This window comes from Otolemur garnettii, unplaced genomic scaffold (genome assembly GCF_000181295.1).
Source record: "Otolemur garnettii isolate 467f Iridium unplaced genomic scaffold, OtoGar3 scaffold00005, whole genome shotgun sequence".
NCBI classification, from domain to species: Eukaryota; Metazoa; Chordata; class Mammalia; order Primates; family Galagidae; genus Otolemur; species Otolemur garnettii.
Window position 1 is genome coordinate 41,123,964 of NW_003852400.1, and position 26,657 is coordinate 41,150,620.

The 26,657-nt window shown below is 43.3% G+C and overlaps 1 protein-coding gene across 1 annotated transcript in view; it reads left to right on the forward strand.

Annotated features, from left to right (window-relative positions):
• The first annotated feature begins 448 nt into the window (after window positions 1-448).
• The window catches only part of ANKRD55 (ankyrin repeat domain 55), a 103,000-nt gene continuing 76,791 nt past the window's right edge, over window positions 449-26,657 (forward strand). The window contains exon 1 of the mRNA XM_003782753.1: window positions 449-506. Coding sequence (XP_003782801.1) covers window positions 449-506 — 58 coding nt within the window. The remainder of the gene's footprint in view (window positions 507-26,657) is intronic.

Here is a 26,657-nt window from a genome sequence, read left to right on the forward strand (position 1 = left end):
AATGCAAACTGCATTGACAGCTTTGCACATGCTCCGTCTGCCCCGTGAAGCCTCACTCACCCATTGAGGTTTCTGTTGGTTTAAAGCGACATTCCAGCTGCAGAAGCTGCGTGACCTGCCGTGTGTTCCCAGCCCAGATCCAAAGGCAGGTGGCCCCCACCAATACTGTTTTTTGGCCATTTTGTTTATTCGTCTGGGGGAGGAGGGCATATAATATTCACACACAAGTACAGCTGATGAATGAGGCTAGAGAGTAACCCTCTTCCTGGCAGGTATTTACAGGAATAGCATTTACCTACTTTCATCCTTCGCCTTGACAACAACCTGCAGCTCTAATGCACGTTTAATTCTCAAACCCAGGTCTTGGCAAGCCATGCTGTCTCTGCCTGCTGTGTTGACTGTAACGTGTGAGATGGTGTTTTCTCCTCTCCAGAGACTCTGATGATAAATGATGAAACAGGCTACCATGGATTTCAGCACCCCATCTGTGTTCGATCAGCAAAGAGGTAAAATTCTGCTTTAACACATTCTTCGGCTCTTAGCCTCCTCAGTCTAACGGCAGGGATTTATACTTGTAAGGAGAGAAAGAAAGGAGTGTGTGTGTGTGTGTGTGTGTGTGTTTGCTATGTAGGATCTGGAAAGAGAATTTCACCTAGAAAACAAACCTGTTCTAACTGTTCACTTCTAATCGGATAAGCATTTGGAAGAGAAAAATAAGCTTATGGTCTGCAGATTTTAAAAACTGGAGCTCAAGCACACCAACTATTTCAGATAATGTCATCTTTAGTCTCAATTTTTCTTGAATCTTTAAGAAATATTAGAGTAAGTAATATATGGAGAACACAACCTGGGTGTCTTTTCAGTCTGTTAACCCAGCGTCTCCTTGCTATACCTTCCTAGGCATCTCGTGATCACCTTCAGGGATAGCTGTTACCCACATTTAGGCTGTATTGATACCATCTGTCATCGTAGCTGGGCAATGACTTGTCACTCTGGTATGATTTGCCGTGAAGGGCACATCTTCATTACTCCTTATTCAAGAGTGGAAGTAATTTTCCACAGGCAAAGGTTGCTGTGAAATTGACTCATCCTTACAAGACTGTGCGTTTAGCCTCCCAGTCTTTTACGTACCTTTTGCCTGTGCAGTATGTGTATATACGTGGGAAGGTCATACTTACACGTAATTATAAACACGCTTTTGTGTACATTCAGGAAATTTCCACTTTGTAAAGGTAATAAGTATTTTTTAGAACCTTTAAAAAAAGATCTGATATCTGTACCACTTCCTACAGTCTCTGAATATTCTTTAAGATCTGAAGTTCCTTGGTGATTTTACTTGTTTGGGTAACAGCATGAAATGGTGGTTTGTGAAAGGCTCATTAAGAAAACGTACTGCTCCTTTCTTTTTTCCCTTTTCCTGCTCTAGGCCGCAGTGTGTTTAATACCCCTCCAGCTACTCTGGCTTTCTAGGTGAATTATTTTAGCCTAGTGGGTTTCTCAAATAAGACATTTTTATCTTTAAATTTCTGAGTTAATTAATGTATATATGTGTACAATGTGTTTGCCAGACCCTAACTCATTTTGAATTGTGTGTGTGTGCGCATGAACTTTCAAAACATACTGGTCCACACCGTGTTTGGATCCCAACACCACAGGGGAAGGGATTGTGACAGCTGTGCTCACCCCCACCCTTTCTTCTTTGTACGCTGATAGCCATCAGCCCAAGTGAAAACCTGCTGGAACCAAAGAGCTTGTACTGGCTAAAAAATGACGTTGTCAAGCTGTACAACTTACAGAGGAATATGATGGGTTTATTTTTGAGGCTGATTTGAGGGAGCTGGGACTGGCTGCAGAATTAGACCTTCACAATGAATTCATCTGTCTTAGTGTCTTATCTTCTAATAGGACTGAGCTCAAAACATAGTTAAAATGTAGCTGTGTAATATTTAATTTCTTGTAACACCTTTCCTGTGAGCAATTCCCAGCAGTTCCTCCGCCCTGTGTCTGGCTCCCTCCCGTGATAGTGAACCCTCTCCTTCCATCTCTACCTCTATCCCTTCTAGAGGTGCTATGATATGGTGAAAATGGTATAGGCTTTGATTTCAAAATCTTACAGACCTAGGTCAGAATGGCAGTCAGCTACTTCTTAGCAGTGTGACCTCAGCAAGTCACCTAACCTCTCTGATCGTGAGTTTCCTCAGCAATCAAATGAAGGCAATGATGCTGACCTAGCAGGGATGTTGTGATGGTCTGAAATAATATACAAGAAGCACCTGTCACATAGCCCGCCATGCAATAAGCATTTTCAAATCGTGATGACTGCTGCTGCTGTTGTTATTAATATTGGCTACAATTAATATTATCACCTTGGACTTGGAGTTCCCCAAAAGACTATTCACTTCTCTATCTCCAGCTGGATTGTAACAATCCTCAGAACAAAGGAGAGCTTATTAGTACTGAGTGACTAGATTACATTAACTAATCTTTTCAGAACCTCAACCTACAATTTAGAGCGGGGTTGGGGAATCTTCTCATGTTGGAAGGTTGCATTAATTTAGCTGTAATCAAATAAGGCCACATTCACTTTGATTAGGTATACTTTAAAATGTACATTATTTTATAAAAATCTACCTACCCTGTACTTCATTTCAAAAAATTAAAACTACTTGTTAATTTTCATGTTAACTAACCTTTTAATGACTTTGTCCCGTTGGCTTTTTGTTGGAAAGCATGTGAATATTTGCTTGCAGTGTGGAGGTCCATAGTTTCAGTTGATCCTCTAGATGGGTTATCAGTCATCCGTGACTTTAAGGGCATCTTGATTTGGGTTAGGTAGAAGAATGTAGATTCCCAGCAATAAACGGTTGAAAAGCAGGAAAGCATTTTTCAGGCATGCTGCCAAAGGCGTAGGTATTCTACTGAGTTTTTCTATATTTTAATCGGATCTTCGTAGCATTAAACAATGCCTTTAAAATGTCATCTACTGAGAACTCAATCAGTTCCATCTGTAGTTCTTTAGATGCCTTAGGGATATCAACTTGGTGAGGATGACATGCTAATTTGAGTGTGTTGTCACAGTTCTCAAAGACAGTGAAACTGTCATTGTATTCTCCAATTAGTAGGTCTGTAACTGCTGAGTATTATTCAAAGGATTCTATATATCATCCTGTTACCTTTGCTATTGGGGAAAATGTTCATCTGAAATTTCTTTTGGAAGAAATGTTTTGAAAAATGATTTTCAAAATGCTTAGATTCTTTTTTTTGCCACATATCATATCACATACAGAGACTTAGTTTCACCTTGCAAAGGTGTTTTGATTTGACATGATCTTACATAGAAATGCTGCATTCCTATAGAAATCTTCTTTGAGGAATTCACATCGCTGATTCTATTCTTCATAAAATTTAGCCCTCTGTTCTTGCAGAGATAAAATTTTAGCCAATACCTGTCTCTGTGATAGCCAACGTGCTTTAGAATGATATGGCAAATCCACCCAGCATACCTTATCCTTCACCTTTAGCGTGTTCTGAAACGGATGATGCCAACTGCCCAGGCCATGTGTTAGCACAAATACAGTTAAAATGATAACTTTTGCAAGATGTCACTTAAAATAGTAGCTTTAGCACAAAAATTTTGCTGATGGAAGATACAACAAAAGGGAATGAGAGCGTCTGGGTCTGTTCATACTTTTTAAACCTATACAATAAACTCCACGTGTTTTCCTGTCATGGAAGGTACACCGTCTGTACATACACTCACTAAATCTGCTAAATTCAGTCCAACTCCATGATATTTATCTTGGAAGTCATCTTCAATGATTTTCAATGAAGATGAAGTCTTCTTGAACATGGAATGTGTTCCATTCACAAGAGTGTCCAAAACAAGTAACTCTGTAGCAAAGAAAATCTTCTGTTATAACCCAAGAAAATCTTCTGTTATGACCCAGGTACAAAACTTCACTGAGTCAGTGTATCCGTTGATTCATCCAAAGCAATTGAATAACACATATTTTCCTTTTGACGTATTGCAGGTAGTTGTTCTGTTAAGGTGAGGGTTAATTCATGCTGCCAATCAGATATGATTCTCCTTGAAAGAGGCAGCTCTTTGTACTTTGAAATGTACAGGCATCAAAGCATCCTTCAACTTTGACAGTACATCGTTTCACAATTTCTACATCGTTGAGTGGCTTTCCTTTTCCCCCAAGTATATAGCTGCTTGGGGAAAAGCAACTTATAAAGCTGCTTTGTAAGTTGCTTCAGTGGCATTATTCCAGGCCGTATTGCTGCTTGAAATCATTCTTTCAAGAATGATTTTGATTTTGATTTTCATCTTCTAATTTCTGCAATACAACCTTTCACACCTCTCCCTCTAACTTAAAATATTTGTGGTCCCTATGAGTGTTATAATGCTGATGAGTGCTAAATTTCTTTGATGTTGATATTGCAGTATCACAAAGCGAGCAAATCATCTTCTCTTTAGCAGAAACAAGATAATATTGCAGTTCCCAATCCTCATTAAAAGATCCGTTTTCTTCCTTCAGTGTTCTCTTGGTCTTCTTTGACGTAATGGGCTCTAAAGCAGATGGAATTAAAAAGTACTGTTGAGCTGTGCAAGTGTTCACAGATTCCACTTCCGACAGACACGTACGCAATGCATCATCAAAAGCTGTACCAGACTGGCGTACTTGACCCCCATAACCACTCACCAACCAGCCTCACGTGGTCGTGGCACCAGTTAGGTGGGGCAAGTTAGAACTGAGTCATAAGCAAAGCAGCTGTCGATTTAGCCCTCATGACTTACTAATGTTCTGATGGTACTGGTGTCAATCTGGGAAGTTTATTTTGTTGAAATTTATCCTTTGGTATTTTAGACATATTCATGTTAAAAATAAAAATATAAAAAACAAAAAATGTATTACTATTACTAAAAATAAAAGGATTTGTTCTATAAAATTTGGGTTCAATCAAAAGACTGCACTTAAGGACCCAGCAGGCTACATGTGTCTTTAAGGCCAAAGGTTTCCCACCCCTAATTTAGAGCAAGACCTAGAATAATAATTACTTGATACTTGAATAATTTTATGATTTCATTAGTCCTTCCTCTTTTTTTAAAAAATGTGAAAGACCATAAGTTTAAATCATTACATAGATTTTAAGTATTATATTGGTGGCAAACCAAGGTGACTTTTCTTGTATAGAAAGGTTCAGTGCCAGACTTTATAAAGAGTTAATAACTAGAGAATCAGTCTTGGTGCCTGTAGCACAGTGGTTACAGTGCCAGCCACATACACTGAAGGTGGCGGGTTCAAACCCAGCCTGGGCCAACTAAACAACTGCAACAACAAAAATAGCCAGGTGTTGTGGAGGGCACCTGTAGTCCCAGCTACTTGGGAGACTGAGGCAACAGAATCATTTAAGCCCAAGATTTGGAGTTGCTGTGAGCTGTGACACCAAAGCACTCTACTGAGGGTGACATAGTGAGACTCTGTCTCAGAAAAAAAGAAAGAAAAAAACTAGAGAATCAAAACTGCAGCACTTGGGTTTCATGAGCATAGGTCGAGAGAAGACGGGACATCTGGAAGAATCTTAAAATTCATGTAAGCCATGGTTCTCAAAAAATGACCCATTCTTAGGGCTGCACATAAGAATCATCCAGGAGATGCTGCAAATTCTGATGTTTGAATTCCATCCTGGGAGACTGAATTGCTATAGCATAAGTCCTGACAAATGCTCCCCAAGGAAGCACTAATATAATGTACCAGTCAGCCCACCCACCTGCCTAAATTTCAGATGGGAAAAATGAAGGCAGGAAAGGTTCAAGGTTGGGGCCTTTTTAACAACAGTAACACCACCAATTAGTAGCAGAAGGGACTGAGACACAGGTGTTCTCTATTTAGACAGCAGAGCAATAGGAAGCTTCCTGTTCCTGGGCAGTCTCCTACCCAGCAACTACTCTGCAGTGGGCATAAGCCAGAACTCTGGTTCATGGTTGCACAAGGCGATGCCAAATTACCTCTAGGATCCTAATGAGGTGGGTTTGGTAAGTCCAAATCCTTTCAACTGCATTGTCCTGTATTTCTCTTTAGCTAGAGGCAGCAAGACATCCCGGAGCCAGGGTCTTGGTGGCAGATAGACATTTGCTCCAGTCCGGTCTCAGCTGTCTTCCCAATTGTGCGAACTTGGACAGACTGACTGATCTTCCTTGGCTTCTGTCTCCTCCGCTGAAAAATGTGGATAATACTGCATTATTTATTCATGGAACTGCTGGGAGGGCTAGAGATCGGGTTACCTGCCTGGCAGCGTCTCTGGCTTGTTTTGTGGAGCTGCGAGGGAGGGTGTCTGGGTTTCCAGAATTCTCCACTCCCCTCTGTGCATTTTGCTTTCACCATGGCAACAGCTCTTCTGGTCCCACGTGCTCTTTCTGGCTGTCTTCCCTCTCAAAGCCCACACACAGGAAAGAGCTATAGTAAAGCCATTTACTACAGAACATAGAGGTTTCTGCTGAAGTCTACCTATTATGTAACTGAAGATATTTGTGTTTTAAGCTTTGTCATGACTTGTGAAAAGAAAAGCTTTGCTGTACGTGAAAGAACCCCAAGCCTCAAGACAAAGCAAAAAAAGAAAGGGTGACCCCAGGCTTCACCCACCCCTCTGTGTGGCAGAGAGGAGAAGGGCCCAGCCAGCCAGGTTCTGTTTGTGGTACCTGGGGGCTTTGGACTCTGGCACACATGGGCTGTTTTGCTTGTCAAATTACAGGGAGAATGAGAGGAAGGGCTTGGTCTTGCAGCTCAAATTAATACAGGATATGAGCGTCCGGGAGCTGCTGCAACAAATTACCACTAGTGGGGTGGTTACAACAGCAGAAATGCATTCTCTCACAGTTCTGGGGGCCAGAGCCAGGCTGGGGGTCCCACCTGAAGCCTATGGGCCACATGCTGATTATTTTGAGCAGTGCTTTGATTATCTGTGATGTTGGCTAGCAGGAAAATTACACACCTTTTCCTGCTCATCAGCTTTCATTAGTGTTTGTGTATTTAACGTGTGGCCCAAGACAACTCTTATTCTTCCAATGTGCAACAGAAAACAAAAAAGGTTGGGTCTCACCCACCCCTCTATGTGGCAGAGAGGAAGGACACCCCAAGGTAGGGCACCCCTGTGAACCTGTAAGGGAAGAATCTCAGTCTCTTCCAACTCTGGCTGCTGTAGCTTTCTTGCTCCAAGGAAGACCCGTGTTTTGCTAGCTAGCCTTCCTCTATCTAGACCAGTGGTTCTCAACCTTCCTAAGGCCGCGGTCCTTTAATACAGTTCCTATGAGTCACAACCCATGGGTTGAGAACCGCTGATCTAGACTGTCAGTTGGAAAACCTGCTTCATTCGGCCTTCTCCTCTGTGATGTGTCTGCCTCAAAGTCCCTCAGCCCCTCTCTGTGAAAGAAAAGCTTTGCTGTCCCTGAAAAAACCCCAAGCTTCAAGAGAAAGCAAAAGAAGAAAGGGTGACCCCAGGCCTCACCACACTCTGTGTGTGGTTGCATTTAGGGGTCACCCAGGACAATTCAGGGTAAGCTCCTCCTCTCAAAATCCCTGATGTAATCACATCTTAACCTATAAGGTCCCATAGGTAACAGTCACCAGATCCCGTGATTAGGGCCACCATCCATCCTATAGGTAGCAGTCACCAGATCCCATGATTAGGGCCACCATCCATCCTATAGGTAACAGTCACCAGATCCCATGATTAGGGCCACCATCCGTCCTATAGGTAACAGTCACCGGATCCCATGATTAGGGCCACCATCCATCCTATAGGTAGCAGTCACCGGATCCCATGATTAGGGCCACCATCCATCCTATAGGCAGCAGTCTCCGGATCCCATGATTAGGGCCACCATCCATCCTATAGGTAACAGTCACCGGACTCCATGATCGGGGCCACCATCCAACCCACTACCTGGAGTGAAAGGGTCAAATCACAGAAAGCATGTGACCTTGTAACTTGGTTTTTGGTAAAAATCCATTCCCATTTAAGCTTGAAGGGAAGTTGGCATCTAAGAGGCAGGGGTGGGCTGGAGCATCTATTAGGTGCATACTCAGTGCAGGCACCTGACATTGATTGCTTGATGATGCGAGATAATGTTTACTGAGACTTAGCAGGGCTGGGCCCTGTGCTGAAGACCGTACACAGATGAGTGACAAGCTCAAGTAATGCTGTCATCAGGCTGTTACCTACTGATGTTATCACAAGGCGCACCAGCAAAGCTGGGATTCCATCATAAACCTGTTTGACTTCTAAACCCGCATTTTTTCTACTGCAGGATGCCTCTTTGTTGGCCAGCTATAAAGGTTAATGAAAAAATAAGACACAAACAAAAAATAAAATTAGTGTAGCATCTATGTTCATAACCAAGCTGCTATCCCATTCTGTTGTGGGTTTTTAAAGCACCCACACACAGATGTGCTGCTTTTAAATCCCAACTTCTCATCTGAAATGAAGACGCTAAAGAAAAAGATCTACGCTTTGCTGAAAAAGCAAGAGTTAAGATTCTGGGGTGACAACCAGATGCCTCTAGAAGGACAAATAAGCAAATTTCAGGAGAGGCATTGGGCAAAGTAGGGGGGACAGGCAGGCCAGGGGACAGGAAAGAGAGGAAATGGTTTGGGCGTTGGTGCTGAGTTCAGGCTCAGAGACCTGCAATGGGGGCCAGCAACGAAACCAGCAACTCTGAAGAGAGGTCTGCGATTGGTTTTCAGACTGACAGTCCAAATAAAGGAAGGCTAGTGGCAAGTCATGAATGCTCTAGTTTAGAAGCAGACTGTCTGTTGCCTCAGAGAAAGTGCTTAGCCTTCTTCCCCTCTTGGTCAAGAAAGAGGAGCAGAAGGGAGAAGAGAGCTGGAAGAAGCATCTTTTTCCAGTTCTCCTGTCCTCCCCAGACAGAGCCGGTGTGCTGGATGCCAGCCCCGCCCCGCACCTTTCTCTGCCCCCTTCCTTGTGCTGCTGCCACCTCCCTCCCATAGACCAGATCCCGGGAGAGATAGTGACACATCAGTGCATCCTGGAGTCTCTGCTGTGGCCTCCATGTGAAACCACCTCAGACAGGCTCTGCCTCCAATAACCTGAGCGTTCCTTTCTTTACACCCCTGGGCTCCTCTCACAGACTCTGTGGAAGGGAGCTCCTAGTTGATCATGTCTGAACAATTAGCACTCACAGCCATGGAGAGCCATCTGTATTCTCCACAGGATGACCCCACTGTCCCCAGGGAGGGCTCCTCTTGCCAGAGTGTGCATCCCAAGACAGGAGTGGTGGGACCCTGGAGTGGCATTCAGGGGACAGAAAGGCTTGCTTGGGCAGCCACATCTTGCCAACCCTGATCTTGTCTCCCATAACTTGGCCAGATCAGCGCCAGAAAGCTACCTCCTCAGTCCCTCCTATAAAAGTCAGCCAGGCCACCATGTTGAGCTTCTCCTACTTCCTCTTCTCCTTCTCTTTAGGACATGTCCCCAAACTAAGCAACTGTGCTGGGTGACTGCTACCTGCGGATTTTCCTTTTCATAACACCATTTTGATGCAAGAATATTGCTATCGTTTGGCTGTTTGCCCCCCAAACATGCTGAAATTTGATCCACAATGTTGGAAGTGGGGCCCAATGGGAGGTGTTTGGGTCATGAGCAAAGATCCCTCATGAATGACATGGTGCCGTATTTCAGTAATGACTGAGTTCTTGCTCTATTTCCCCATGATAGCTGGTTGTTGCAAAGACCCGAGCACGCACCTCCCCCGTCCTTTGCTTCCTGTCTTGCCACCTGACCTCCACTCCCCTTTTACCATGAGCGGAAGCAGCTCTCACCAGACACCCAATCTTCCAACTGGCAGAACCATGAGCCAAATAAACCCTTTTCCTTTACAAATTACCCAGCCTCAGATACTCCTTCATAGCAACACAAATGAACTAAAACACTAAACATATATAACTGTTTTTTATTATGAAACAAGTATGAGGCCCACAACTTCTCCATCTCCAAATATGGGAGAGGGAGAGTGTCTGGATACACTGAGGTCCAAGGTTGGTGCAAAATGTGGCATATGAACGGGCTTGACACCGTCTCACAGGGAGATCACGTCCACCCAGGAGTCACATATCTCCTGCACTTGTAACTCTGTCAGTCATCCCACGCAGCTACTGCTGGTTTTGAAAATTGTATCATGAACAATCTATGGCTCAGGTTTTCCGTTTTATCTTTTAGAATCATGACAATTTTACCCTAATATTAAGCTTTATGTGCTTAGGGCTCTTACTTTGTTTTTCTTTTGTGAAACGAGAGAATGGCCTTTGCTCATTGATGAGGCTATGCTTATCTTATTGGGTCTGTAGGGGAAGACGAGAAGGAAAGACATTTCCATTTTACACAGAAAATATTTCCATTTATAAACATACCCTCAGAACTTAAGAACATATGCAGATAATATTTAAGTGTTCTAATCCTTTTAAATTTGTTGTAAATTTAATCATCTCAAAACTTACAGAAATGTTGTAAGAATAGTATAAAGAACCCCTGTATACCTTTTACACTGAGACTCACCTAATGTTAACATTGTGTCCCATTTACCATACTGTTTGCTATTTCAGTGTTGGTGTGTGTGTCTCTCCCTCAGGGTGTGTGCACTTTTATTTAATCCACTGCCTGCATTCCGGTTTTGTCTATTGACCTTATACAGGCACAATTCTGAGATATTGCATGCTTAGTTCCCAGATCACTGCAGTAAAGTGAATACCACAATAAAGTGAGTCACACAAATTTTTTGGTTTCCCAGCACATATAAAAGTTGTGTTTATGCTACAATTTAATTGACTAAGCATGCAATGCCATTATGTTCAGGAAACAATGTACGTTAAATGAAAGATGCTTTATCGCTAAAAATGCTAACAATCATCTGAGCCTTCAGGGAGTCCTAATCATTCTACGAGTAGAGGGTTCAGTGTAGGTGGCTGCTGACAGATCAGGGCAGTGATTGCTGAAGGTTAGGGTCCTGTAGCAATTTCTTAAAATAGGACAACGATGAATTTTCCAAATTGATTGACTTCCCTGTATGAAAGATTTCACTATGGCATGTGACGCTGTTTCCCAGTGTTTCACCACCCATGAGAGTTCTCTAAAGACTGAAGTCAGTCCTCTTCAGTCCTGCTGTTGCTTTACTTGTACAGAATTGTATGTGATTCTCTACATCCTTTGTTGTCATTTCAACAACGTCCGCAGCATCTACACAAGGAGAAGATTCCATCTCAGGAATCTGCTTTGCTTCATCCATAAAGAACGAGTCCTCATCCATTCCAGTTTTATCATGACATTGCACCAATTCAATCCTATCTACAGGCTCCTGTTCCAATTCCGGCTCTTTTGCTATTTTTACCACATCTGCATTTACTTCCTGCATTTGAAATCTTGAACCCCTCCACGTCAGCCATGAGGGCCAGAATCAACTTCTTCCAAACTTCTATTAATGTTGCTATTTTGCCCTCTTCTGATGAACCAAAAATGTTCTTAATGGAATTTCGAATGGTGAATGTTTTCCAGAAAGTTTTCAAATTACCTTGCCCAAATCCATCCGAGGAATTGCTCCGTCTACGGCAGCTATGGCCTTGCAAAATGTACTTCTTAACTAAAAAGTACTCCGGGATTCCTGGGCATGCCTGTGAACCAGCATGTAAACATTAATCCCCTTGTCCATCTCCCTCGGAGCTCTTGGTTGACCAGGGGCATTGTCGATGCCCAGTAATATTTTGAAAGGATTCTTTTTTTCTGAGCAATAGGTTTAAACCTATACAGTGGGCTTAAAATATATAATAAACCATGCTATATGCAGATGTGATGTCATCCAGGCTCTATTGCTTCATTTATAGAGAAGAGGCAGAGTAGCTTTCCCATAATTCTCAAGGGCCCAGGAACTTCTGGAATGGTCAATGAGCACTGGCTTCAACTTGAACTCACCAGCCGCATTCTCCCCAGCCAGGAGAGTCAGCCTGTCCCTCAAAGATTTGGAGCTTGGCATTGACTTCTCCTTACTGTCTATGGAAGTCTTAGAGGACTTCTTCCAATATACGGCTGTTTTATTTACATTGAAAATCTGCTGTTTAGCGCAGACACCTTCAGCAGTTATCTTGGTTAGATATTCTGGTTAACTTGCTGCAGCTTCTGCTTACTGCTTCACCTTGGACGTTTACATTATGGAGACAGCCTCTTTCCTTAAATTTCAGGAGCCAGCCTCTGCTAACCTCAAACTGCTTCTGCAGCTTCCTCCCTTCTCTCAGCCTTCATAGAAATGAAGAGAGTTGAGGCCTTGCTGTGGATTAGGCTTCCGCTTACGGGAAGGTTGTGGCTGGTTTGATCTTCTATGCAGACCCCTAAAACTTTGTCCGTGTCAGCAGTAGGGCTGTTTCACTTCTGTGTTTATCATTCATGTGTTCACTGGAGTGGCATTTCTAATTTCCTACAAGAACTTTTTCTTTCCACTCACAACTTGGCTGTTTGTTGCAAGAGGCCTAGCTTTTAGTCTGTCTCAGCTTTTGATATGCCTTCCCTATCAAGCTTAATCGCTTCCAGCTTCTTTTTTTTCTTTTTGAGACAGAGTCTCACTTTGTCACCCTGGGTAGAGTGCCATGGCATCATAGCTCACAGCAACCTCAAACTCATAGGCTGAAGCAATCCTCTTGCCTCAGCCTCCCCAGTAGCTGGGACTACAGGTGCCCATCACAACACCTGGGTATTTTTAGTAGAGACAGGGTCTCGCTCTTTCTCAGGCTGGTTTCGAACTCAAGCAATCCACCTCCCTTGGCCTCCCAGAGTTCTAGCTTTTGGTTTAAAGTGAGAGACCCGCAACTCTTCCTTTCTCTTGAATACTTGGAGACCTTTGTAGAATTATTCATTGGCCTCATTTCAATAATTTTGTGTCTGGGTTAGTGAGATCCATGAAGAGGGAGAGACATGGAGGAACAGCTGGTCAGGAAAAGTGGTCGGAACAAACTCAACATTTACCCATTTAAGTTCACCATCTCATATGAGCATGGATCATGGTGTCCTAAACAAGTACAATAACAACAGCAAAGATCACAGGTATAATCATCATGCAAACATTTAACATAGTGTGAGAATTACCAAAACATGACACAGATACACAGAGGGAGCATGTGCTGTTGGAAAAACAGCACCGATAAATTTGTCCACACAGGGTTGCCACAAATCTTTCATTTGTAAGAACCACAATACACGCAAAGCACAGTAAACAAGGTCTGCCTGTAACGTCTCTCAGAGCCTTTCCCCCCAGTATGGAACCAGTGTCTGCATTTAGTTATCACGTCTCATTAGTCTTTGTCAGTCTCCTTTGCTCTGGAGCATTTCGGCAGACTTTCCTTGTCTTTTATGACACTGACATTTTTGAAAATTATAGTCTCTTACTTTTGTTAAATACTGAGTTCATCTTTTTGAGTTCATCTGAGGCTTCATTGTGATTTAGTTTAGATTATGCATTCCCAGCCAGAACACGGCATAGGTGAGGTTGTGGTTGTCACCGTATTCTTTAAATCCCTTATAATGATCACTGGGGATAGAGTTGTTATAGTATTAAATGTCAACTAGTTCTAACTGAGTTCAAAATATTTCTTTAGCTTGGCACGCTAAATGATTCCCCTAATGTGAGGGAGCCATTGAAGTCCAGCCCGGGCAACATAAAGAGACCTCTTATCTCTAAAATAAAAATAATGTTTTTCCTAATTGTGAAACTAATACTACCTTCTTCAAAAAAATCAAGCAATACAAACCTGAACGGTAGTGTTATACTACTCAACTAGCAAAGGACTGTGTTTTTCAGAGTCTTTTAGCCCCAACTTTTCCCAGCTTCTCAGCCACCAACATGCATCCCTGACAACTTGCCATCTATGCTAGGGCCAGGGACTATCTTCCCAAGAGACATAGGAGATCAGGCCAAGAATCTTAGCCAGTGTTCATAACTAGAAGAAGAGTGATCCCAGTAGTTGGTTGAGCAGCACCCCACGTGCCAGGCACTGTGTTAAACTCTTTATTCCTACTGTGTGTTTTAATCCCTGCTACGGCCTCAGAGATAGATTCCATTTTCAGTCCACCTGAGGGCACATGACTTGCCCAAAGCACCAAGGGCTGAGCTGCCACTTTAACTCAGGTGTCACACTCCCCTCCCCACCAGGATACACTTTCTGAATTCGGACAGCCCACCCCACCAACCCCTTCCTGACGCCTAGCCCAAGAAGGAAGGGAGAGAGATGACGATGCTGGAGTCCCCGTCAGACTGCTCGGTTCCCGGTTCCCTCTCGGATTTGCGCTGCTCCAGCCGGCTGGCCAGGACAACAGCTAGAGCTGTAACAGCTCCCGGGGCTGGGCTTCCTCTGTAGCAGGCTCTGCCGAGAGGCCTGGGCTGGGTGGGAAATCCTAACCCTTCCAGGGTAGGGGCGGATCCAGTCTCCATGGCAACCCGCCTTTGGGGCAAAGAATGAGTCCAGAATCCTGGGAGGGGAGAAGGAGGTTAAAAGGGGGGAGATTACACTGTAATAGGACCTGTGGAACCCACGTGATTAGGAACCAGGGATTTGCAAAGTTAAGGCTTGGCTTCTGCCACAGAAGCTTCTCAAAGCATATTCTTTTTTTTTTTTTTTTTTTTTTTTGAGACAGTCTCACTATGTTGCCCTCGGTAGAGTACTGTAAAGTCACAGCTCACAGCAACCTCAAACTCTTGGGCTTACATGATTGTCTTGCCTCAGCCTCCCAAGTAGCTGGAACTACAGGAGCCCACCATAATGCCCAGCTAATTTTTTGTTGCAGTTGTCATTATTGTTTAGCTGGCCAGGGCTGAGATGGAATCCGCCAGCCTGCATGTATGTGGCTGGCACCCTACCCCTTGAACTACTGGCACCGCCCTCAAGGAATATTCTTTACCATTTTCCTACTCAGCCCACTTGTTCTGTGTAGCAACAAGTTGGTGTTTCTCCGAGAGAGTTCAGAGATCTCTGTTCCTGTAAACAAGGTCATACAAAGTTAGCAGTTCATAAAAAAGAAAAAAAAAAACATTTTTTCAACCTTGGTGTCTTGCACCTTAGTCGTGGTTTCATCTATTTTATCTTTGAGACTACTTTCTTTGAGCTGTGATTCATCATAGTAAATTAGAATAGAGTCTGGACATATGGACAACCAGACTCCCCAGGTCAAAAGAACATCCCACCCTCTGCTATTTTTAAAAATCTTTTTGTGTGTTTTTTTAAAATTTCAGATTAATAGAAAAGTCCGTATGAGTAAGTTGCGTTGTTTGTATTTGTAAGGGAAAGTTTGAGTTGTAGTTGAGTCCATCACCCAGAAAATGGGACATATACTCATGCATAGTTCCCATTGGGTGGGAATTTGCTGAACCTTCTGCCCCTCTCCCCTCTTCTTGAATTTAATTGACTTTTTCTCTCCTGTGGGCACGTAGTTGTTAATCTTCTAGTGTCATTTTAGTACTGAGTACATGAGATAATTGTTTTACCATTCCCTTAACGGAGTGTTCTCCAAATCCATCCAGGTCATTACAAAAGATACAAAATCTCCATCTTTCTAGGGGTAAATAATATTCCATGGTATACATATACCACACTTTATTAACCTACTTGTGTGTTAAAGGACTTTGGGGTTGTTTCAACATCTTTGCACTTGTGAATTCAGCTGCTGTAAACATTCAAGTGCAAATGTCCTTATGGCAAAATGACTTTTTTTCTTTTAGTAGACACCTAATGATGGGATTGTAAGATCAAATGAAAAGTCTACTTTTAGTTCTTTGAGGAGTCTCTATACTTCTTTCCATAAAGAATGTACTAGTGTCCAGTCCCATCAACAGTGCAAGAATTTTCCCTTCTCTCTACACCCACACCAGCATCTGTGTTTTCAGACCTTGTGATGTGGTTCATTCTCACTGAGGTTAGGCAGTATCTCAAAGTGCTTTTGATTTGCATTTCTGTAATAGTTACAAGTGATGAGCATTATTTTTCATGTTAAAAATTTCATTTTTAAAAACCCAGAGAAGGCCAAGGCACAGTGGCTCACACCTGTACTCCTAGCACTCTGGGAGGCTGAAGCAGGAGGATTGCTTGAGCTCAAGAATTTGAGACTAACCTGAGCAAAGCAAGACCCTGCCTCTACTAAAAATAGAAAAATTATCTGGGCATTGTGGTGGGCTCCTATAGTCCCAGCTACTCAGGAGGCTGAGGTAGGAGGATCACTTGAGCCTAGGAGTTTGAGATTTCTGTGAGCTAGGCTGATGCCATTGCACACTAGCCTGGGTGAAAGAGTGAGACTCTCTCAAAAACACAAACAAAAACAACAACAACAAAAACACCCCGAGATGGACACCTGAATTATCACTTTTAGCTTTCAATTATTTAAATGTTATTTTTTTAAAAATGGTGTCCTGGATTTTGGCCATAACAAAGCTGACTCAGCATGAACCCCTAAATATGGAGGAGAGTTGAGATGGGCTCAGAGTTAGTGGGTTCAGGTGGCCACAGCAGAAACCAGTTTAAGGATGGATCCTGGAATTGTTCCCAGAATAGTAGTACTTTCAGAATTAGAGAGAACCTTAGGCTCTCCCTCTTTGTATATGGAGACTGAGTAGGATTAGCTGTGGTACAGTGGAGGGGATTGCAGGGGCACTGGAGCCCAGTGCTGCCACCTACTGTATGACTCGGGTGCCTACATCTACATCCTTTGTTTTCCTCACCTTGTTCCTTTTGAGGATGCTGCTACAAAGGATGGAGATAAAGATTGAATTACATGATACCTACAAAGCACCTGGAACTGTGCCTGACCCCCATAAATCACTTAGTCAGTGCTAGTGATCATTATAAATGACTCGCTTAATGTTATGTGGACAACCAGACTCCCCAGGTCAAAAGAACATCCCAGCCTCCAAGTTGCCTCTTCCTCTGTGTTGAATTCATGGCCCACCCCCTTTTCATTTGGAAGTGCAGCCTCAGAGGTAACTTCCTGAGAAGGTAACGATATCAGAAGGAAACTGACTCATCAGGGATGCTCATAGGCTTTGGAGTGGTTCTACTTTCCCTCTCTTCTCTTCCTGGTGTTCTGTCCTGAGTCAAAGGCTTTCTAGAAAAAACTCTTCCCTTGCTCAAAAACCAGCCTGCCCGTTTGCTTCCCCTTCATGCTGGTGCCAGTTTCTGGGATCTGTGCTGCTCTAGTAGTTAGTCAATCTAGTGTTGAAGCAAAATTTCATTGTTTTCATTGTTTTTATAATATTGTGCCATCTGGCACAAGCAATGTCCCTCAATACTATTTCTTATTGGATGGTTTTACCCTTTTTAATTTTTCTTTTGTTGTTGTTTATTTTTGCTTTTGGAATGGTAATCCATTCACATACTTTCAAGGTATAAAACATGTACAATGTAACCCACTCTTGCCCCACTTCCAACCATCCAATTCCCCTCCACGGAAGCAAAACAATGTGATGAATTTCTTGGGTGTCCTTCCAGAGAGAGTGTATGTATTGGTAACTTTATATTTTCATTGTAATGGGTTATTTTCCTCCTTATATTATTTAATATAGAACTATCTAGTTTTTAAACTATTTTAAAATCTGACTAACTTAATAAAATCTTATTAATTCTACTTGTTTTGAGGTTAATTCCCTATTGCTGCCTGACATAATTAAATCATTCAAAACCCTGAGGGACATTGCCACATAGTAATTGAGATTCCCTGCTCTAGGTCAGACTGACTGGTTTCAAAGCCCACCACTTGATAACTGTGCAACTTTGCAAATGTGGTTTCAGTTTTTTCATCTCTAAATGTAGGTTGGGGAGAAGGAAATAAATGGCCTAATTCAAATGAAACTATTAGGACAGTGCCTGGAACATGTCATCTGTAAAAGTTAGTTATTATTACATTTTGATTATTTTGCTCTTCCTTTATGATTATAATAGCTCATTACTTTATGTTAATAAGTCACTAGGGCCAACAGGCACTAGTGTCACTGCATTGGCGTGAAAAACACGCTAATGGGACTGCATTGGCGCTAAAACCGCACTAGTGACACTGCATTGGCACAAAAAACATGCTAGTGGCACTGCATTGGTGCAAAAACCACGCTAGTGTCACTGCATTGGTGTGAAAACTGCACTAGTGGCACTGCATTGGCACCAAAAAAGTGCACTAGTGACACTGCATTTGGTGCAAAAAAAACATACTAGTGTCACTACATTGGTGCAAAAACCACACTAGTGCCACTGCATTGGCACGAAAAATGCACTAGTGATACTGCATGGTATGTAAAACTCACTAGTGGCACTGCATTGGCGTGAAAACTGCGCAAGTGGCTCTGCATTGGCACAAGAAATGTGCTAGTGTCATTGCATTGGCATCAAAAACAAATTAGTGGCACTGCATTCATGCCAAAACGTGTTAATGGCACTGCATTGGCACAAAAATGTGCTAGTGCCACTGCACTGGTGCGCCAAGTCACACTCGGGGCACTGCATTGGCGCCAAATGATGCAAGAGGCACTGCATTGGCACAAAAAACGCACTAGTGGCACCACGTTCACACAAAAAATGCATTAGTGACACTGCATTGGCCCCCGAAGCCGTGTTAGTTCCACTGCCTTGGCGCACCAAGATGCAATGGTGCCATTGCATTAGCATGGCAACCCACGCCAGTGGCACTTCATTGGCACGCCAACCCACACTAGTGCCACTGTGTTGGTGTGCCAAGTCACACTAGTGCCACAGCAGTGGCGTGCCAAGACATGCTAGTGGCAGTGCATTGGTGTGTCAACACATGATAGTGCCAGTGCATTGGTGTGCCAACTCGCGCTAGTGCCATTGCATTGGCATGCCAACACACACCAGTGGCACTTCATTGGTGCACTGACCCACAATAGTGCCACTGCACTGGCATGCCAAGACGCGCCGGTGCCTGTGCATTGTTGTGCCAACCCACTCTAGTGGCACAGCATTGGTGCACCAACATGCGCTAGTGGCACTCCATTGGCGCACCAAGATGTGCTAGTGGCACAGCATTGGCACACCAACATGCACTAGTGGCACTCCATTGGCGCACCAAGAAGCACTAGTGCCACTGCACTGGCGCACCAAGACACACGAGTGGCACTCTATTGGCACACCGACACGTGCTAGTGGCACTGCCTTGGCGAGCTAAGATGCACTAGTGGCACTACATTGGCATGCCAAGACGTGCTAGTGCCACTGCATTGGCGTGCTAAGACACTCTAGTGGCACTGCATTGGCATGCCAACTAGCGCTAGTGGCACTGTATTGGCGCACCAACATACGCTCTTGGCACTGCATTTAAATGCCAAGACACTCTAGTGGCACTGCATTTACACACTAGGTGAGCAGCTTTTTCAGGGCTGGAAAACCTTCTTCCACGAATGCAGTTTTTTTATTGCAGGATGGATAAGTCCTAAGTTTGCCCTCTGTGGGCTTTGGAACTGAATGGTAATGTTGACTGTGTGGGCAGACCCATTGTCATGGTGCAAGATGGTCTCTGCCATTCTTGAAGCTTCCTGAAAACTTTTTGGTAGGCGTACTGTTATGTACAAATGAGCAGTCGAAGAGGAACCATCAAGAGAAATTTTTAAATGTTTTGAATTAAGTAAAAATGAAAATACAATTTATCAAATTTTGTGAGTAAAAGTAAAAATGTCCTTACAGGAAATTATTAGTATTGAATGCATAGATAGAAAAGAAGAAAGGTCTACAATCAATAATCGGAGCTCCCATCTGAGGAAGCTAGAAAAAGAAATGCAAATTACATTCAAACTAGACAGAAGAAATAATAAAATTAGAGAATGTATGCTCTTTGAGAATTCTCATTGCTAAAACTTTATTAAAAATGTAAAAATTAGAGAACTTGATGACATTGAAAACAAAAAAATTTTTTTTTAGTGATTCTCTTGCCTCAGCCTCCCGAGTAGCTGGGACTACAGGTGCCAACCACAATGCTCGGCTATTTTTTTTTTTGCAGTTTGGCCAGGGCTGGGTTTGAACCTGCCACCCTCGGTATATGGAGCCAGCACCCTACTCACTGAGCCACAAGCGCCACCTCGAAAACAAAAAATTAATAAGGAAAATCAATGGTTCTTTCAAAGGATTGATAAGATTGATAAACTTTGAGTCAAGCTAAAGAGAGATAAAACACAAATCACTAATATCAGAAATGAAAGGCCATCACTACTGATCCAAAGAACATTTAAGGGATGGATAAAAAGGAATACTAGTAATGACTCTGTACCAACTTCAACAACTTAGATGATACAAGTCAATTCCTTAAAAGATAGATGGGCTGGGCTTGGTGGCTCATGCCTATAATCCTAACACTCGGGGAGGCGGAGGCGGGTGGATTGTCTCAGCTCAGGAGTTCAAGACCAGCCTGAACAAGAGTGAGACCCTGTCTCTAAAAATAGCTGGGCTTTCTGGGGGCCACCTGTAGTCCAGCTACTCAAAAGGCTGAGGAGAGAGAATTACTTGAGCCTAAGTTTGAAAAAAGCTTATAGAATGAGGATAAAAAGAAGAATATTCCTGTACAAGTGCACAATGTGTGTTTTAGGCTAAGTGTTATTATTAATACAAAAGTTAAAAAAATTGAGCAGTGCCTGTGGCTCAAGGAGTAGGGCGCTGGCCCGTATGCCAGGGGTAGTGGGTTCAAACCCGGCCCCAGCCAAAAACTGCAAAAAAAAAAAAGTTAATAAAAGTTAAAGTTAATAAAGTAAAAGTGTTATAATGAGCTAAGGTTAATTTACTACTGAAGAAAGAAAAATCTTTTTATGAATTTAGTGCAGCCTAAGAATATATAGTCAACAGTAGTGCACAGCGATGTCCTAGGCTTCCATATCCACTCACCACTCACCCACTGACTCACCCAGGACGCCCCATTCGGATGCACCATTATTTCATTTTTATAGTATAGTTCACTGCGTTGGTCTATGTTTAAATACACAAATGCTTACCAATGTGTTAACCACCTGTGCTATTCAGTAAATTCATATGCTGTACAGGTGTGCCGCCTGAGAGCTGGAGCCCAGGTGTGTAGGCTACACCACCTCGGTGTGTGTCAGAGCACTCCCTGAGATTCACACAGAGACAAATCACCTACTGACACATGTCTCGGAAGGTATTACTGTTGTCAAGTGACACACGACTGTAAATAGCATGATTGTGTTTTTGTAAAGAAAAAAATTGATGTGTGTAATCCCAGCACTATGCTCAGAACTATTAGTTATTGGTCGTTACAATATTAAAATACACATATTCCTATACCCTCGGATCAATAGGGATTGTGTGATCCTTGCTGCTCTATTCCCCTGCATATACTTCTGGTAACCCGGCAAGTAACCTTCATGTGGGTTGGGGACTCTGCCAAGCAAGATGTGACATGCTCTTGCTATGGCCCTTGAGCTGGTCCCTGGTTGGGGAAGGGGAATTCCCGGCAGTGGGGAGGAGAGAAGGGGCAGGAGAGAGGAGAGAGATTCATTTGATAAGTGGGCAACAAAATAGTCTTGTGTGTTAGCCACCCTCACACTGGATCTCGGAGAAGTTCAGGCATTTCTTCAGGTTCCACCACTGTACTCCAATCCACAGAAAGATTCCCAGTGGGAGATTTGAGATTTGCATCACTGCCTGGTCCACTTGCTCTGTCCCACCAGCAGACACCACCTGTAAGCATTAGCTGCAGGCCTAGGCCAGTCCTAGTCTCTGCGGGCTCTACCTACCTCAGGCAGTAGCATCTTCCAGAACGTTCTACCTCCTATTCCCCTGGCTCCTGGCCTCACAGCTGTTAGGGATTTTTAATCTTGTTGCTTGCTGCTCTGGAACTGGCCTTGTCTTTTTTGTGGCCTTTGGATTACGCTGCTGCTCATTTTCAGCCATGTCTGCTTGGGCTATCATTTTGAGTTTATATTTTCTTCTTTTTATCTCTGTGTTCACAATTTTGTAATCCAATCATCCAGGAACTATTGTCAAACTGTGACCTGTAGACCCAACACACATTCAAGCACTTTAAAGGACTAGTGAAATTTTAAAGACAATTTACAGAAGGAAGAGATCCCGTCTGATCTGGGAAGGTGTCATCGGTAAAGAGGGAGAAAGCAGAGTCCAGACAAGGCAGACACCCAGGAAAGGCATCCGATAGAATGTGGCCACAGCAGGGCTCAGGGGACAACAGAACCACACTTGGGCCAGCCACCCAAATTGCATGTCTTCTTAAAGGATTTTCAGGAGATCAAGACACTGGGGGCAGTTTTACAAGCACAATGGAGGGCCACTAGGAGGATGCTTCAGACAATCCAAGGAAGCCCCGCCCCAGCCCAATAGTTGTTGTTCCTGAATGACGGGCAAGTCATCATTTGGTTCTTTACAGGTGCCAGGTAGACACATAGACTGGCAACCAGGAAAGGAAGTGCAGAGGTCAGCCTTCCACTGGATGCAAATATCTCCTCAAGAACATCCCAAGGCAAATCAGAACCTCCTTAAACACAGGCAGTGATGAGTCATCAGTACACTGATGTTTAAAAAGAAGATCTCAGTCTTTAATGTGTAGGCACACACTCAGTCAAGGTGACCACTTCTGTTTCTGAACCACGCTAGGCATTCAACAGTCTTATCATGATGACTGCAATTTCTACCCATCGAAACTAGTTCTGCCTGCTGGATCTATAGAAAATAAGCCCAAACTTTCTTCTAGCTTCTCCAAAGTTGAAAACAGCTGTCATGTTCAACTGAGTCTGCTCTGCTCCAGAATATCCAAACCCTTTCTCTCACCCATTCCATACCTTCCAGAGTCCCCCACTTAAAAGGGTAGGCTCAGGGGCTCACACCTGTAATCCTAGTACTCCAGGAAGCTAAGACGGGAGGAGCTCTTGAGCTCAGGAGTTCGAGACCAGCCTGAGCAATGGTGAGAGCCCATCTCTACTAAAAATAGAAAAATTGGCCAATCTTTATGGTAGGCACCTATAGTCCCAACTACTCAGGAAGCTGAGGCAGGAGGATTCCTTGAGCCTAGGAGTTTGAGGTTGCTGTGAGCTAGGCTGATGCCATGGCACTCTATCCTGGGCAACAAAGTGAGACTCTATCCCAAAAAATGAAAGGGCAGGCTCAGCACCTGTAGCTCAAGCAACTAGGGCACCAGCCACATACACTGGAACGGGCGGTTTCAAATCCAGCCCAGGCCCGCCAAATAACAATGACAACTACAACCAAAAAGGAGCTGGGCATTGTGGCAGGCACCTATAGTCCCAGCTACTTGGGAGGCCGAGGCAAGAGAATTGCTTAAGCCCAGGAGTTGGAGGTTGCTGTGAGCGGTGACGCCACATCACTCTACCCAGGGTGACAGCTTCAGACTCTATCTCAAAAAAAAAAAAAAAAAAATGGCAAAAGCATGACTTCAACCCCTGCCAACTTAGAAAGTGAGCGGGAGATGGGGTCATGTATTTGACTCCGAAGAGAGTAGGAGAGATTGGAGGAAGAATGGTCACAATGACAACATGATGAACTTTTCAATTTCCACAAACCAGCAAGGCAAGTACAATTCTTCATAAAATTAACTTAAGATTTATATCTGCCGGCTCGGCGCCTGTGGTTCAAGCGGCTAAGGCGCCAGCCACATACACCTAAGGTGGCGGGTTGGAATCCCCAGCCCAGGCCCGCCAAACAACAACAATGATGGCTGCAACCAAAAATAATGGCCAGGCGTTGTGGCAGGCGCCTGTGGTCCCAGCTACTTGGGAGGCTGAGGCAGGAGACTCGCTTGAGCCCAGGAGTTGGAGGTTGCTGTGAGCTGTGATGCCACAGCACTCTACCCAGGGGGACAGCTTGAGGCTCTGTCTCAAAAAAAAAAAAAAAAAAAGATTTATATCTGCCTAATTACCAAAGAACTTCTTGACATAATATTTTAACATCAACAAGATTTCCACAAAACTCCAATGGGGGAGAAAACCCATTTCGGTAGAACATGCTTAATAAATTGATGAATAAATATATATATTTTCCCAGTTCCAAAGGCCCTATCCATTAAAGACTGAGATCTTTCTTCTTAAACGTCAGTGTACTGAAATGAGGCATCTTTACTGAAGTGCAACACAGACATGACTCTTAAAACAGAACATTCCATTTCCCGGGCCCCCATCTCCAAGAGAGACGCTCAACAGGAAGTGACATTCCCAGCTCAGAAGAAGCAGCGCCGCAAACACAGGGATGAGGCGATTCCAAGACACACAACACGTGCTGCACCACAAATCCGGTTGTGAAGAAAGGTCTGCACGTGGCCAGATATTGATCCTTGAGATAAGATGGTGGCAGGACACCCTCCCCACAGAAGGAAGCCCCTCCCATGGCAGGCAGGTTGCTTAGAGTATTAGTTCTCTGCTGGTACATGTGGAAATCTTGGAACTATTTTTCTCTTTAAAATGTTAGAAAGAAGCTCTCTCTCTTCTTCCCATATGACCGACACTTTCTAAAACATTCTTAAAGTCTCAGGCAGCTCAGCCTGAGGGACGAGGGACGGAAGGGGGGAACCTGAGAAAATATTTCAACACACAAAATCACTAGAGCCTGCGGCACAGGGCAAAGAGGCTCAGTAAGAGAAAGGAAGGCCGAGGTGCCTGTAACGTCAACCCAGCGACTGATCATCATAACTGACGCACTCCGAGGCCTTACTCTGTGCCAGGCATTGCTCTCATTACTAGATATGGATTAACTCAGCTCTCAGAACAGCCCTGAGAAGTGGGCACTAGGCTTATCCCATTTGACAAGTGAAGGATGGGCACAGACAGGTTACGCAACTCACCCGAGGTCATGTAGCTAGCAGGCAAGAGACGGTGCCAGGGTCACACTCCACATGTGTATGCTGTGTGTCATGTAACATATATGACAAGCATCACATGAGACTACTTTTGTACAATTCCAGCATGCTGTGTCAGTGAACTTAAACTTGTTCCTGCATGGCCAGACAGTCCCAGACTGGTTTTAGTTCCACCCAGCAGAACTGGCAGCATCCTGGCTCGGGGCCCAGGCCAAGGCCCACAGAGACTCTTTGTCACCAGTGGGTGGCAATGTTGTCGCACGTCACTGACCCAGGGGTCAGTCTGTAATAGTCTTAACTATTGACGCAGTCCGTAAGAACCCAAAGGCTGAGCTACCACATAAAATTCTAGAAAAGCAACCCATGTTTGTATAAAATCTGAGAAGTTCTGAGGAAAATTCTCTAACCCAAACATTTCTAATAGTCTGTCATACATCTGAAATCCTCAGTGATGGTCTCTGAAGTTGGAAAGGCCTTGGATTCTGGGACAATGAATGCAATTTCTCTACTGTTCCCAAAGCATCTAGGATAATGCTACAGAGGAGAGACAGAGATCTAAATTAGGAGAATGGCCAGGAAACTAATCCTTGAAGTGATTTTTCCCCTGTCCTGCCATAATATCTCTGGTATGTATCAATCATCAATTAGATATTTGTTATCTCACTAGGACATGTTTTTCTTAAGGACAGAGACTCTATCACTTTGCATCTACAATTTTACTAGCCTATGGCAGATGTTGAATGAATGGATGAACGAATACATCTCATTTCTTCACAGGCAATCAATTCTGCTCCAAGGAACAATCTAAGAAAGAGCTGCTGAGTCCTTTGTCCTTGCCCCAAACAATTCCAGTCGTCACTAGACAACACTAGGGTAGTTCTGTCATCCAAGGATTCTTAGAATAGACCAAAGAAAGCCTCCCCAAACCACCCCAGTCTGGATTCTTGAAACACAATGCTCAGTCTGCCTTTACTCTGACTGAGCTTCCCCGCAAAACGGTCATAGCTTAAGCAGAACAATTGTCAAACTGGCCTCTGGATAATTTCAACAAAATGGGCCCTCTTAATTGATGCCGTCCATTATAACCCAAAGGCTGAGCTACCACATAAAATTCTAGAAAAGCAAATCATGTTTGTATAAAATCTGAGAAGTTCTGAGGAAAATTCTCTAACCCAAACATTTCTAATAGTCTGTCATACATCTGAAATCCCAGTTTAATGCTAGACTCTTTTGTGATTAGATAATCTGTGATACATCCACAAACCAGTTAAGTTTATTGACTATAAAAAATTATCAAAAGATATGATTTCAAGGATGTCTAGTCTTCAATTTTTAGGTAAGAATTAATAGAAATTTTAAAAAATGTATTAGTGTTCAGAATTAGCACAGCACACAATTTTTTCTCTTTTATAACTTTATCAAATATCAAGGGCTTGTTTTCTTGGTTATAGACATAATAGGCACTATCTATCCTTTCAGTTGTAATATATTAAAGCTAGTAAGCCCAACTCCTCACTCATTATTTAAGGAAAAAAACTTGGCCCACTTTGATGAGTATAAAAGAATATAAATCCATTGTAGATAATTTGGAAAATACAGATAATTCTGAAGAATATCCAAGAGATGATCTCTGTTGACTATGTTGCATGTTCTTTTTTTTAAATTAAATCATACTTGTGTACATTAATACTATCATACAGTGTGTTGTTCCATATACAATTTGAAATACTTTCATCCAATTGGCCAACATAGCCTTCATGTCATTCTCATAGTTGTTGTGTTAA